Genomic DNA, 14,240 nt, shown 5'->3' on the forward strand with positions numbered 1-14,240 from the left:
ATGAGTGGGGAAAGTTTAATATCTTTTACTTATATAAATCAATGTGAAGTGTAAGAATTATACCCAAAGTCTAGTTTTGTTAATGAGGTATATGGAAAACATGAAGAGATGTGAGGCTGTTGGGGAATGTTCACAACATCCTGTAGGCAGAAAATATGATCACATATAAGATTCGTCTCTTACCTGGGTTGCCAGTGGACAGTAATAATTTTCTCCTCTGGCTCCATGCTGCTTGATCCATACCAGTTGGCTCTGGTTTCCAGAATAAAAAGTCCAAAGGTATCCAGAAATAACATTTATTAATCAACAATAAAACACACAATAGAAAAGGCCTTATAAGTAAAACTATATATTTATAATGCTTTATTGGTTTTGCTCCAGAACTCCACAAAACACTACAGACAGTAACAAAATAATTCAATAAATGTTAAAAACTTCCAAGATAATTATAGGATACTCTTTATCATATGTGAGCATCATCAATTCCATGACCATTAGATACATTAGCCAACACTATCATAGATATCTTTCTTGAATAAAGAACATTTTTTAATCTGGGAATCATAACATTTACACACATCCACACACAACATAACAGCTCAGAATAAGTGAAGCAGATCCCCCAAAATGACCTGGAGTCATCTGCCTATACATCACTTTAAAGATATTACACTGTCAACAGGATAGAGATCAACACACTTAAGAGAAATGTAGGAGGCTTACTTGGGGGAAAGAAGGGAAATTGGGCATTAAAGCTGTTTACATGTTTTCCATGGCCCGCTTGGCAAGATGCTCCCTCCCCTGCTCTGCCTGTTCTTGATTGAGGTACTCCAACACTTTCAGGAGCATATCTTCATCCAGGTACTGTCTGTTTGGGGTGTCCTCATTCTTCAGGGATCCTACGGGGATCCTTTTGCTCACCTTGGCCAGTCTCTCCATTTCCTGGGAGCTTCCTTGCCCCAGATGTTCCTTGATGGCCTGTTCGAGCTGCTCTTCTTCTTGGAGGTCATCTTCTGAGGAGACTGGACTAGGCACTCTCTTCAGCTGGTTGGTATTCAGGAGCTCAGGGTACTTAACTAGCATCCTGGCTAAGTACTCTCCCAATTCTTGGTCATTCAGATTTTCATAAGGTGCTTGTCTGCTTTCAACATCAGGGATCCAGGCTACTTTGGGAATCTGGTTGGCTCTAGATTTCCCAGGACCATAAGGGATCCTCATCAGAGCCTTGTCTTGGCTATATTGGTTGGGAAAATATGGGGACTTCTGATTTACTACATTCTCCATCCCTAAAACATTTAAAATGTCCTCGACACTCAGCCCGTCAGGCAAGGCCTCTACCATACCACGACCAGGTGCCTTGGGATACCCACCCTTGGAGAGCATCTTACTTTGAAACATGTCTGGACGGTCTAGGTCAGCCTCTGGGATGTCATCTAGGTCAACAGCAAGCTCCAGATCCTGCTCTGGCTCCACCAACCCATTTGGCTTCTCTCCAGCTTTGAGCATCTCAATTAAGTCTTCAGGGGGTATCTGCAAATTCCTGGAGATTTCAATCAGCTGATAAATAGACTGAGAATCAAGGGGCTTCTTAAGAAGCCGGGCTGCCCTGTCCCCATTTGGCCCACTCTGTGACCTCCCACTGCCCACAGCATTCACTAACCTTCTCAGGTAGGTGATGACTTTGGAGGCATCCTCTGAGAGTTGGTCTTTACTCTCTCTCCGGTTATCTTCATCTGGGAGCCCCAACTGCCCTGAACGTTTCATCTCTTCATTGCTTTGTTCATTTTTTTCTGTATTCTCTTTGCTGTCTCTCACCTCTTCCTGGGTTTGAGTCTCTATTTTCTCCTCTATGGGGCTCCAGTCTTCTCCCCCCACGACATCTTCATAGGCAATGTTGTTGGTCTTGTACACGTCATCTTCATCATCTGTGTACAGCTTTTGTTCCTCGTCAACCCTCTCACGCTTCTGGTTGCTTGGCCCTGTCAGTTTCCCAAGCTCTTGGAACACAGACTCCAGGGTAGCAAGACTTTGGGGTGTGTATTGTTCCTCGACTATTTCATTTGTGCGTTTGAAGGGGTTTTCTCTGGAATTCTCTTCATACATGAGAGGGAACCGCATGTGCTTGAGTTTCCTCTCAGGCCACTGTTGAGTCTCATAGTCATCAGGCGTGTCCACAGGGAAGTTTTTCTCCAGATTCAAGGCATAGGGCTTGTTCTCTTTGGGGGCAGATGGCGACTCGTTTTCAGCCTGCCTCAGAGCCTCGAGTATTATCCGCATCCACTCGTCTTCACTCAGTGCATCCCTTGAGCTCTCTGCCAAGTGGCTTTCTTCTCCATTTTCTTTGAGTTGAAGAGGAACAGAGACGCCTTGGTAGGGATTGTAGTCTGGGCTGCTTTCTTCTCTGTGAGCTTGCTGCCTGAGCTTTTCTATGTACTCCAAAGCCCTGATCATTTCTGGACTAGGAAACTTTTGGACATTCTCCAATCTGAGGTCTGGTTCTTTCTGAAGCAGCTGGTTTCGCTGGAAGGAAGCTGCTTCGGCTCCAGAGATGAGGAAAATTAAGTGGATAAGAAGCAGAACTGCTCCAAGTCGGTACGCCTTAGCTCCAGCCATGTCTTACAGAGTTCCTGAAAACATAGAAAATACAAATTATCACAGATGATTCAAGCTTGAAGGCACTATGGGAAGAAAAGGAAAACACAAGCCACAGTGGAGAATGGAGAAGAAATAATTTAATATTACACCTAGGAAAACTACTTAAAGTTGATGAATATTTCCTATATGATCCCCACAAGCTAACCATAGGAATCTATAGGAAAGTCATTACTCATTTGCATCAAGCTTGTCTGACATTCTTTTGAAGAAAAACATTGACAGGGGGCTTCTCTAAATGTGTGTCTTTCATTTACAAACTAGCAGCTTGATTTTTATCATGTTTCTTTTCAACAAAACAAGACTTTGTAAAGTATTGTAATTTCTTCAAAGAGCATTCTATTAAAATCAATTTGAAAATAATTTCTCATGACACACACATAATATATATATATTAACATACATACATACATATAATTATCCCATAAGATTGTGTCAAAATAATAGCCTGTTTGATTTATTCTCTGAGTTAGACTTCCAATTTTGTTGCAGAAATGCAACAGCTATATGATGATGTAATATAGCATATTAGTGTTAGTAACACTGAGTACCTTGGGCATGGATCCTGGTCAACACACTGAATGATAAATCCAGAAGTTAGCTACTAATCCCCAGCAGCTGGGTCCTCCCAGGTCTCAGCTAGTATACTAAACCATGGAAGCTTTATGTGGAAGCCTGCAAAATTAATAACCTACACTTTTGAATTTTTCTATGTGCCAATCTTCAAATAATTGTATTATGGCTGACTTACAAAATGCAATTAGGGTTATATTTTTCATCTTTCCTCTAGTGTATAGTAAATAAACAGATGCTACAGAGAGAACATAAGTTTACTTAACTAGTCTATTTCTAAGCTTTTGAGTGTTCAGATTCAGTTTGTCTTATGTCTCTGCCTATTTTTGTAGGGACCTGTGAAATCTTAAATGACTCACACACACTGTTAGAAAATCTGAAAATAACCACTATGTAACTCCCAATTTAGATAAACACAGACGATGTGTTGAATTCTTCCTACTTAAAAAAGAAAAGAAAAGAAAAAAAGGAAAGAACCTTCATTCATTTTTTTTCTCCAATATTTTTAAAATCTCACAGATGGATTAGTAAGAGGAACCACTTGTACGTTTCCTGCTTGGCATTGCTGATAATTGGAGAAGCTATTTCAACCCTTGAAAATTCTTTTGTAAACAAGTGCATGTAAATAAATCTATAAGTTTATTCATATCTTCGATACATCCTGGTTTGTGACAAATAAGCAAAGTTATGTGAAAATAATTTCCTGTTAGATTAAACATCAAGATATTGCTTAACAGATCTTGCTAATAATGAATGCTATAATTTTTTAGAGCTGTCAATAGGTTGTAGACATAGAAACTTCCTTTGCTTAGATACATAGGCTGATTAAGATTACCACCAGGTAGGCTATTTAAGCACACACAGAACATTTCCAAAATAAACAAATGCTTACTTCAAGAAACTGTACCCATAAACTTGTGAGTGATATAATGAAGTTTAAATAAAAAGGGTTCTATGTGTATATAATATATTTCATATTACTTCAGGATTGATTTAGCTTTGGCAATCAGTTTTCACTACTGTCATGTTAAATGTTATCTTGAAAGCCATATTGAGTGCATTTGCTTTAAGATCATTATCTTGACATATTCTTAACACATCTTAGCATATGGATTACGTGACTATCTGAGAACCCACTACTTTGAAGGGAGGTTTTTCTGTAGAATTAGAGAAAAAATGCTCATTGCAGTTTGAACCACAGCCTAACATGCATGGCCGACTCGCCGCTGACTCCGGTTTACTTTAGATGACACCGTTATTGCTTCTAACACTCAAAGGACTTCATTTCTCCAGGAGCTGCTCTTGCAAGCAGTGAAGATGGCCTTAATAGTTCTAACATCTTACACAGTGTTTGATTTAAAATTTAATTTTCTGAAGTCTAAATGGTAGGAACATTGTGTCTCCTCAGACAGCTATTATTGATGCCCCTTACAGTAAAAACATCTTTCCTATGAAATCAGCTGGAACATTGACGCTGAACCATCAACACGTTAGTAAATCTGATTCAAACAACCCACCTAGTTAGGATAAACAAAAATAAATTTGCTTCAATCAACCTCTTCAGCAAGTAACATATCAGCTTTTCCAACCAACACATAAAAATTACAATCACAGTCTATACCGATCTATATATTTTCTTCCCTGGATTCAAAGTTATCATTTCTCTGTGATTCCTAATAACATAAACCTTTCCCACAAAGTAACAGTTCACCTTTCAAAAGGGGAAAATGTCAATGTTCAAAATTATTCTAAACTGCTTTCTCAAGACTAAAATTAGCACATAATAACATAAGCCCTTTTGGAATATACCAGTTCATAAAACACTTAATAATTAATTCAGAGTTCCCATAAGGTCAATATCAAAGAAAGAAAACAAATCTAATTTTTTTGCCTCTGTGACTCATATGATTGATGACATTTGAATCCTTGAAAACTGACTGTTAAGATTATTAAGCATATAAAATTATATTTTTGGTTCTATATCTGACTCTTAGGAGAAAAAGAACACATTAGAAAAAGAATCAAAACATAAGGTTTGGTTAACTTTACATTAATCGGCATGTTGACATTAAAATTCTCAACTTTTCTGCTCTCCTTGCATACAGTTTTTCTCAGTAACATTATAGTTAATGCATATTCTCTGACAAGTCCTGTAAATCACAGAATCCCTCATTTAGCCACACGAGTATAGAGTATCCTTGCCTAAAAAGCAGCAGGTTGTCCGGTTATCCTATCAATATAAGCTTGCCAACTGTCTTTTTCCTCTCATCTTGGAAAACAGGGAGGGACACGCAATTGAGAACTTTCCAGTAAATAGAAGAGAAAGCAGTCTTACCTCTGTCTTATATTATGTGAAAGGCTCCAAGCATGCTCCTCTCTGCCGCTGAGTGAGGGCTCGGGCCGTTTCAGCACCGGACAGCTCCTCGGCTTATAGAGAGCCTGGGCGCCTGACTCCGCATTCCACGCTGACGTCACCGGCTCAGCCTCAAACCCCAGCGCAGGCGAGCTTTTTCAAAGAATCCGAGAGAAAACAATCACTTTAGATATTTTTTAAAGCGTTGCATGCTTACGCCACCTGTCTTATGTAGCAAAAACTACAGCTTTTTCCCCCTTCTTTTATCAAAATCTCTGAGGCTCGAAATAAAATGTTCAGCACAAATTCCCTTAGAAAGGAAGAAATCTGTCAGACAGACATGACTAATTGCAAGGACATCTCATCTGCGTTTTCACGCCTTGTTTAGAAAGGTTTCTTGCGCTTGCTGCCATGTCATAAGAATTTTACAGATAATGACTATCTTTTTATTTGTGCCTATAAAGAAATACGTTCTCATTTCCTGGTGCAGCCACAATTGAACAGAACATTGCAAATATGATAGATTGTATTTCATATCATGACTCCAGGCAGAACTGTTTTAAAACTCTGTTTAGTTTGAACAAAAAAGGTGAGATGCTTTTTTTTTTTTTTTATGAGAATCAACTCATTCTTTCAGCAGTGTTCAAAATGAGAGTTCACGGACGCTCAAGTTGTTGATACTTCTATATGAGGCCATTCAAATCTTCAGCAAAATCAGGTGTTGCAAGAGATAGCTAAGAAACTGTGTGCTCCAAAAAACAAACTGCCTACCAGGAAGGGAGGGATTACTGCTAGAAGAGAGAGTGGGGGGGGGGGGGAGAGAGAGGGAGAGGAAGAGAGAGATTGAGAGATTTTCATATGCCTAGAACCCTCTTGACATCAAGAGAACATAGTACCACAGAAATACTTCTAGGTTTTGGTTGAGTAAGTTGAGGTGACTAACTTCAATGAATGAGAACCACCCAAGGAACAATGTCGGAGTTAACTCACAGCTTCTTGGATTTATAATTCATAACCATGGCTGTGCTTTGCCGTGGAACCTGATTAGGTACCTTAATAATTTATACAGGTCTAAATTTTTAACTTTATTTTATTAAAGATGTGAGTCCTCTAACCCTGTATATACTGAAATATATTTCCAAGAACTGAGAGAATCTTGTTGTATGAGGTCCTCTAAAAGTCTCTGCTGACTGAACAATCACATTCCAATTTTATCTACCCACCAACTGAGTTATAATGCTTATGAGGTGCCAGATAGTTTTTGAACTACTGGGAAAAGAAAAAATGAATATAGTTTTCTGGCTTTAAGAAGGCTTTAGTCAATGGGGATGAAAGATAGATTATTTTAATATACATTGGAAAGCACTAAAGAGAAGGCTATTCAGAAGGCTTTGAAAGTTTTGTGGCATTTGCAAAACTCAAGAAGAAGGAAGACCAAAGTGTGGATAGTTTGCTCCTTCTTAGAATGGGAAACAAAATACCCATGGAAGGAGTTACAGAGACAAAGCCTGGAGCTAAGACAGAAGGAAAGACCATCCAGAGACTGCCCCACCCAGGGATCCAGCCCATATACAACCACCAAACCCAGACACTATTGCATATGCCAGAAAGATTTTGCTGACAGGACCCTGATATAGCTATCTCTTGTGAGGCTATGCCAGTGCCTGGCAAACATAGAAGTGGATGCTCACAGTCAGCTATTGGATGGAACACAGGGCCCCTAATGAAAGAGCTAGAGAAAGTACCCGAGGAGCTAAAGGGGTCTGCAACCCTATAGGAGGAACAACAATATGAACTAACCAGTACCCCCCAGAGCTCCTGTCTCTAGTTGCATATGTAGCAGAGGATGGCCTAGTCGGCCATCATTGGGAGGAGAGGCCCTTGGTCTTGGGAAGATTATATGCCCCAGTACAGGGAAATACCAGGGCCAGGAAGGGGGAGTGGGTGGGTTGGGAAGCAGGGTGGGAGGGGGGGTATAGGGGACTTTTGGGATAGCATTTGAAAAGTAAATGAAGAAAATATCTAGTAAAAAACAAAAAGGAAACATATGCTAAAATGAAAAAAAAGAAAGAAAATTTTGTGGCTTACTAGTTGTTGACTCTAGTAATGAGTAAGAGGAGGCGAGACCTCCAACTAATAGACCTAAGCTGATCTCTTACTAGGTTTGTAAGACTTTCTACTATACAAAACACTGTTGAATTGTTCAAAACTTATGAATATGAAATAAATACTAAAATAGTTAAAAACTGTGAAAAAAAATTTCACAGAAGGTAGTCCTCACTGATTTGCTGTGGGAAAGATACTTAATTTTCCTCAATGATGAGAGAGCATCATATGAGTTCACATGGACCTCACTGGAACATTCTGGGGCTACACATTCAATATACTGGTGTATATTGATCCTTCACAATGAGTTGGTAGAACATGGTCACGTACTAGGTTGAAAAGACTTGAGTATACAAGGCTTGCTTCTCAAGGAGACATTTTAGTAGCATGAGGTCATTCACTCGGATGTTAGCTTTTAAACACATATGATATTTTTGAAGTCTTAACAAAGGTGGTCTGGGTTTCACTTAATTTTTAAAATTTATTTGTTGGTTTGTTTGTTTATTACTTATTCACTTTACATTCCACTGGTTTCACTTAGTTTTCTGTTTAGCAGTTCTATAGGATTAGTTGAACTTACCAGTATCAACACAGCCTTAGAAGTGCCACGTGCTTCATTATTCTTTACTGATGAGTAGATTCAGCACAGGCCTAAAGCACCATCCAGAAGGCCAGTCTTGTCCAGGTTAATTCACTCATACAGTGCTTAACTTATGGGACAAAGACCAAAATCCATAGGATTTTGAAAGTTCTAAAGACAGTGCCTTACCTACAAAATGTCTTTAATAATCAAAAGGACAGGTACAGAGGAGATGGCTCAGTAAAAATACTTGCTACCCAAGCATGAGGGCCTGAGTTCAATCTGTTGCACCCATGTGTGAGCCATGTGTGAGCAAGGCATATCCCTCTAGCCCCAGCACTGGGAAGGCAGAGACAGATTCCTGGGACTTGTTAGACAGTCAGTTTGCTAAATCATCAAGCTCCAAATTCAGTGACGAGAAATAGGAGGAGAAAGAGAAAGAAGAGGAGGAGGAGGAAGAGGAGGAGAGGGAGCAGGACAATGAAAAGAAGGAGAAGAAGAAATTGTAGCAGTGGTGTTAGAGCTCAATTGAGGAAGAAACCGAATGTGAATCTCTGACCTCCACACACATGCATACATATGCAACCACAAGAGCATATGTGTGAGGACACATAAAAATAATCCACAGTAGATGCAAAACTTTGTTCAAGTGTTCAAGAAGTAAGATGTGAGGTGTTGGTCACTGAGATAGACTACTAGCTCCATCAGGGTTAGGATGTAGGGAGAGCAGGTAACTGAGCTCCCTACCTTATGATGCTAAGGATAGATCCCTTACTTGCAGCCTAGTTTAATATTCCTAAAATCTACAGCAGATACCTATTTTACAAAGCAAGCAACTGAGGTAAATAAATAAATAAATAAATAAATAAATAAATAAATAAATAAGTAAATGGACCATGATTTCCCAACTCACACTTGGTAAAGAAAATAATAATAATAAGATTTAACCTAGATCTTTTCATCAGTGCATCCGATAAAGATTGTGATTCAGGCTTTTGCCTAGGTGATGCCAGCATAGGAATGAGAATGGCACTAAAGATCTAAGACTAAGGTGTAGTTACATAGGGAAAAATTGTCAAGAACTATCTGGTCACTGCTGAGGTGACATGACTTGGACTGCTCTCCAGAGCAGCAGAAAGGCAAAGCAGTAATTAACATCAAATTATCTCACTGATATCGTAAAGTATACGATCTCCTAAACAACCAGGCACTTACGAATTTTGGGAAACACTATTCACCAGCCTGGTTTCTTTTTAATAATTTCTCTCATGTGATACATTCTTCTTCTAAGTTGTGAGATTTTTGCCCGTCCTTGTTGGTTCTAAATGGAGCTATTCCCTAAGAGAAATCTCTTTAGGGAAGGAGCTAAAACACAATAATATGCTGAAAGCAACCTTTTTATGGATGTGAAATATTTGAGCATGTGCAAAGCACTAAAAATAACCTAGACATCTCTTACATCGCTGAGCCTGAGAGAAGGCCATTCCAAACATTTCTTACAAAAAGAAATTTAATTTTCAGTTCAGTCTGAGTTCCCAACTCTCATAGCCTCCAAGAAATGAATCTCTGTATCATGAACATTTCAACATAATTATGCACTATGTAAGATAATGGTTTTTACTAAATTAGCTTGCAGCCTCACCATGGTGCCACTAAGTTCAAGCTAATCATTCACAATTTAGGTAATTAGGATAAACTAATTTATTTCTACCGTCAGAATCTCTTTACATTTTGGTCACTTTATTGTGATACTGAGTTTGATATTCATCAAACTAGACCGAGATTTTGATTTTCCTAATATTTTACTAGCAATCCCCTGCCTTAGCAATCTTTTTTTGACACAAAGCCATTCTCTCTTCCACTTCATTTCATTTCTCATTTCAGTTGTTTATATGAAACCAATTAAGATGCAGAAAGTCAGTGTGTCTTGTAATTCCTCTTTCTCTCCTGTTCTTCCCTGTTCTATGTCTTTCCTCTGCCATCTGTCTCTTAAAAGAGATACCTCCAGGACTAGAGCTCCATCTCCGATACCCAGGAGTCCAGGCTATAAATCTTTCAGCCCGTGACTGGGCAGGGGCTGGGGGCGGCGCTTGGCTCCCAGTTCTCAAGTAAATGTTCTGGTCATAAGATAGTCTTTAAAGATTCGCAATAATGGAATGATAAGGGGCTGCAGAGATGGTGCAGAAGTTAAGAGTTCATACTATTCTGGAAGAAGACACAAGTTTGGTTCTCAAAATCCACATCAGAAGCTTCACAGGTGCCTGTAACTCCAACTTCAGAGGGTCTGACACCCTATTCCAGCTTCTGTGGGCTTATGAGCTCATGGGCACATACCCACAGGGAGACACATACACATAATTAAAGATACATTTTTAGAATATAGTGCAGTGAAGTATTTTTCTATCTCCCTTGAAGGAAAATATTTTTTAAAAAAACAGAAACAGGATATGTTTTTATTTAATTGTTATATAGTAATACCCCAGATAAAATCCAACTGCTTGTGGGAGGTGGGATCTCTGTCCCCACTATACCCCTGTGCCTAACCCAGATCCTTGAATATAAATGCTGTCCAAAAATACAGTGTGTTTAGTTGAAGTCAGGGTTTTCTCCTTTCTTTTGCCAAAGCTTCATGCATTTCCTCTTGGAAATGTATTTACTGTTTTCACAGTGTCTTTACACAAATGAACTGTCTTTATTCATCTAGGCTGCAAGTAATTTAAATCAAATGTAGACAATTTTTTTCTTAAAAGGGAATTTTCCCTCACTAGAGAAACTACATTCTTCTAAACTCTCTCTTAGTTGGCAAAATGTTTTCCTAGGAGTTCAGTTAGAAACTGAACATATGAATAAAATGGATCCTCTCTTAACAATACCCTCTGAGTCTGGTACTTGCTCATCAATTTCCCTCCTTATGGTTGGGTCTAGATACAGCGGCAGCAGCATCGCCGGCTTTCCCTGCCTCTTGGCTGGTTCTCTTTGTACAATAGGAATCTGTTGTAAGACATCATTGCTTTTGTCCACTTGAGTATTAAAATGTGTCTTTCTCATAAACCATCAATGACAACTTTGAAAGCCAAACAAAGTCAGGCTTTCCTCTCCACTGACTTTGGATTCTGGAGCCATCTGGTGCTTGGAGGAGACTCAAGTACCATTCTCTTGGTCTGATACCATGAACATTTGGGCATCTGCTCCCTCCGTGGATTTCAGGAAGAAGTGTGTGCCCTAGAAGTTAATTACTTTGCTTAAAACTACACAGAATGTCTCAACCTTTCAGATTCTTCTGGCATAGCTGTTTTTGTGAATCAATATTTTCAGCATGCACATAAAAATATGTCAATAGGGATATTTTCCACTTGAAAAAAAATCACCTGCCTACACTCTCTTCCTCTTCCTTTCAATCAGCAGTAGAGAGGAACAGAAGTGTTCAAGATTGAAGCACAGCATCTTGGGAATTGAGTTGAGCATTCTGTGTCCAGACTCCCATAGATTCTCCAGACGACTTTTCCTAGTTCACTCAATCTTTGCTGGAAGTGTGGATGTTTCCTCCCTCAGAGAAAGGACTACAGCACTTCTAAATGGTGGGGGTTGAATAAAGGTTACTGGGCCCAAAGCTTTCTCTCACAAAAGCCACTGTGGGTTATCATAGATACTTTTTTTTCCTCTGCATATCCTCCTAATATACAGGTGCTTTGTAAAGAACCATTATAATGTATTGCTAGAAAATGATTTTAAAAAAGAAAGGGAGGAAGGAAGGAAGGAAGGAAGGAAGGAAGGAAGGAAGGAAGGAAGGAAAGAAGGGAGGGAGGGAGGGAGGGAGGGAGGGAGGGAGGAAGGAAGGAAAGGAGGAAGGGAGGAAGGGAGGGAGGGAGGAAGGGAGGGAGGAAGAGAGGAAGGGAGGGAGGAAGGAAGGAAGAGAGAAAGAAAGAAAAAAAAGTCTATTCATCTCCAACATGAACCCAATTGGTTTTCAAATATTTTCAATCCAGTATTGGTTGTACCTATTTGTAACAGGACCTATGAATGAGATAACCAACATTATCCCAATGGACAGTAATCTAATACCTCCAAGTGCTTTGGATACCAAGTTTAGACGATTGTTAAGAACTGAGTGGTAATTCCCCATTCCCATGGAGTTCAGTTCTGAACTTTATATCCAACAAGTTTCAGCCCTGTTTTCTGAGACCAGACTCACATGCCTCCCCTAATAGCTTGCTCCCCCCACGTAAAATGGTTCTATTAAATTCTCTTCATGAGTCACAGTGCTGGGTCCTAACCCAGAGGTACAATCTTGGGTTTAATTCAATGTAAGACTGAAAAATTACATCCCACTCCCAATGAGCATCCATCCTCTCAGTTTCTGGTTTAGCCAACCTTGTGTTCCAAAGGAAGCTCACTCCTCAAGAGAACCTGTCCTTGACTAAGGCAGATGTGCTGCCTAGTTTTATGCCAAATTGTCACAAGCTAAAGGCATCTGAGAGGAGGGAAACTCGATTAAGAAAATGACTCCTAAGATCCAGCTGTAAGCAAGCCTTAGTGCATTTTCTCCCTTAATGATTGATGGAGGAGGCCCAGACCATTGTGGATAGGAAAACCTCTAGACTTATGGTCTTGGGTTCTTTAAGTAAGCAGACTGAGGAAACCAGAATGAGCAAGCCAGTAAGTCCCACCCCTCCATGGCCTTTGCATCAGCTCCTACTTCCTACTTCCTTCCCTGTTTAAGTTCCTGTTGTAACTTCCTTCAATGATGAACATAAGCAAATAAACCTCTTCTTACCCACATTGCTCTCGATATGGTGTTTCATCACAGCAAATAATAACCCTGACTGAGACACCAGTTATCTCCAGAATCTCCTTTCATGGACCCAATTCTGCCTCATAGCAAGTATTATTACACTTGTAACCTTACAGTTTTGCCCATGCTCTTATTTGGCTACTGTCTCCCCAGTTGACTTTAGTTTCTCTTAGGTCAGAAAGTCAGGGAACTTCTTTTGTTTCTCCCCACATTGTACACAAGATCTATCCAAACTCATGCTTTAAAATAATAACATCTAGGGCTGGAGAGATGGCTCAGTGGTTAAGAGTACTGACTCCTCTTCTGAAGGGCCTGAGTTCAAATCCCAGAAACCTCATGGTGGCTCACAACCATCTGTAATGAGATCTGATGCCCTCTTCTGGTGTGTCTGAAGACAGCTACAGTGTACTTACATATAATAGTAAATACATCATCATCATAACATCTACAAGTAAGCACATTTGTAGCTCAGTCTCTTACCTTCTCAAAGCCCCTAAATGACTAACTAAAATGGATGACCCTCATTACATTGGTGAGATCATTATCTTCTTGCTCACTCCTATACCCATCTCCAGTCCAGCTACTCCCTGTCACATGCCATAACCCTCACCCTTTGCTAACTCTTCCCTGTTGCACCTTTCTGATTTATCTATTCTTTTCTATGTCCTTGCATTTAGCTAGTCAACATGTCCTTCCCTGCCTCCCCAGCACCTTCCACTTATCTCCTTCCATGCGTCTTTTTACCCCCAGGAAATGGTATGTTGACACTTTAAGAGAGGTAATTTCTACTTCTAACATGAATCAGGACTCAAGCACTATTGACTGAATGGCTTGAGATGTTCAATAATAATATAAAAATCAATAATGTAGTTTATACCAGTTGACTATTAAGTACAAGAAAGAGAGACCGTTCCTAAATACATCACAACAAATTATATTGAAGATTGTTCCAGCAGGAGTCTCTCCTGCTTTGCTGGCATTTACTGAGATAATGTCCCATGATTCAAAGTCTTCCACGGTTGTTGTTGTTGTTTGTCTGTCAGTCTGTTTGTTTAATTATTATTTTGTTTGAGTTTTTTATTTTTGTTTGGTTTTGCTTAGTGGTATCTTCTGCTTCGGCTCTCCCTAACTTTTCAGTTCTGGTTCTTCACCCTCCATTTTCTTTGTTTCACCTTCACCTGCAT

At 39.6% G+C, this 14,240-nt stretch overlaps 1 protein-coding gene across 2 annotated transcripts; it reads right to left on the reverse strand.

The window, feature by feature from the left end:
• Positions 1 to 288: 288 nt before the first annotated feature.
• Scg2 (secretogranin II) lies at positions 289 to 5,714 on the reverse strand. 2 transcript variants are annotated; one of them, XM_021175738.3, is made up of 3 exons: positions 5,561 to 5,714; positions 1,661 to 2,627; positions 289 to 1,540 (listed from the first exon to the last, which is right to left on the reverse strand). In XM_021175738.3, the coding sequence occupies exons 2-3, from the start codon at positions 2,611 to 2,613 to the stop codon at positions 760 to 762; spliced, it is 1,734 nt and encodes a 577-aa protein (XP_021031397.1). In that variant the 5' UTR covers positions 2,614 to 2,627; positions 5,561 to 5,714; the 3' UTR covers positions 289 to 759. The 2 variants fall into 2 exon arrangements, with proteins under 2 accessions (XP_021031397.1, XP_021031386.1); XM_021175727.3 differs by having other exon boundaries at positions 289 to 2,627.
• Between the last annotated feature and the right edge of the window lie 8,526 nt (positions 5,715 to 14,240).

The sequence above is a fragment of the Mus caroli genome, unplaced genomic scaffold (assembly GCF_978045245.1).
Source record: "Mus caroli unplaced genomic scaffold, Mus_caroli_1 scaffold_1, whole genome shotgun sequence".
NCBI lineage: Eukaryota > Metazoa > Chordata > Mammalia > Rodentia > Muridae > Mus > Mus caroli.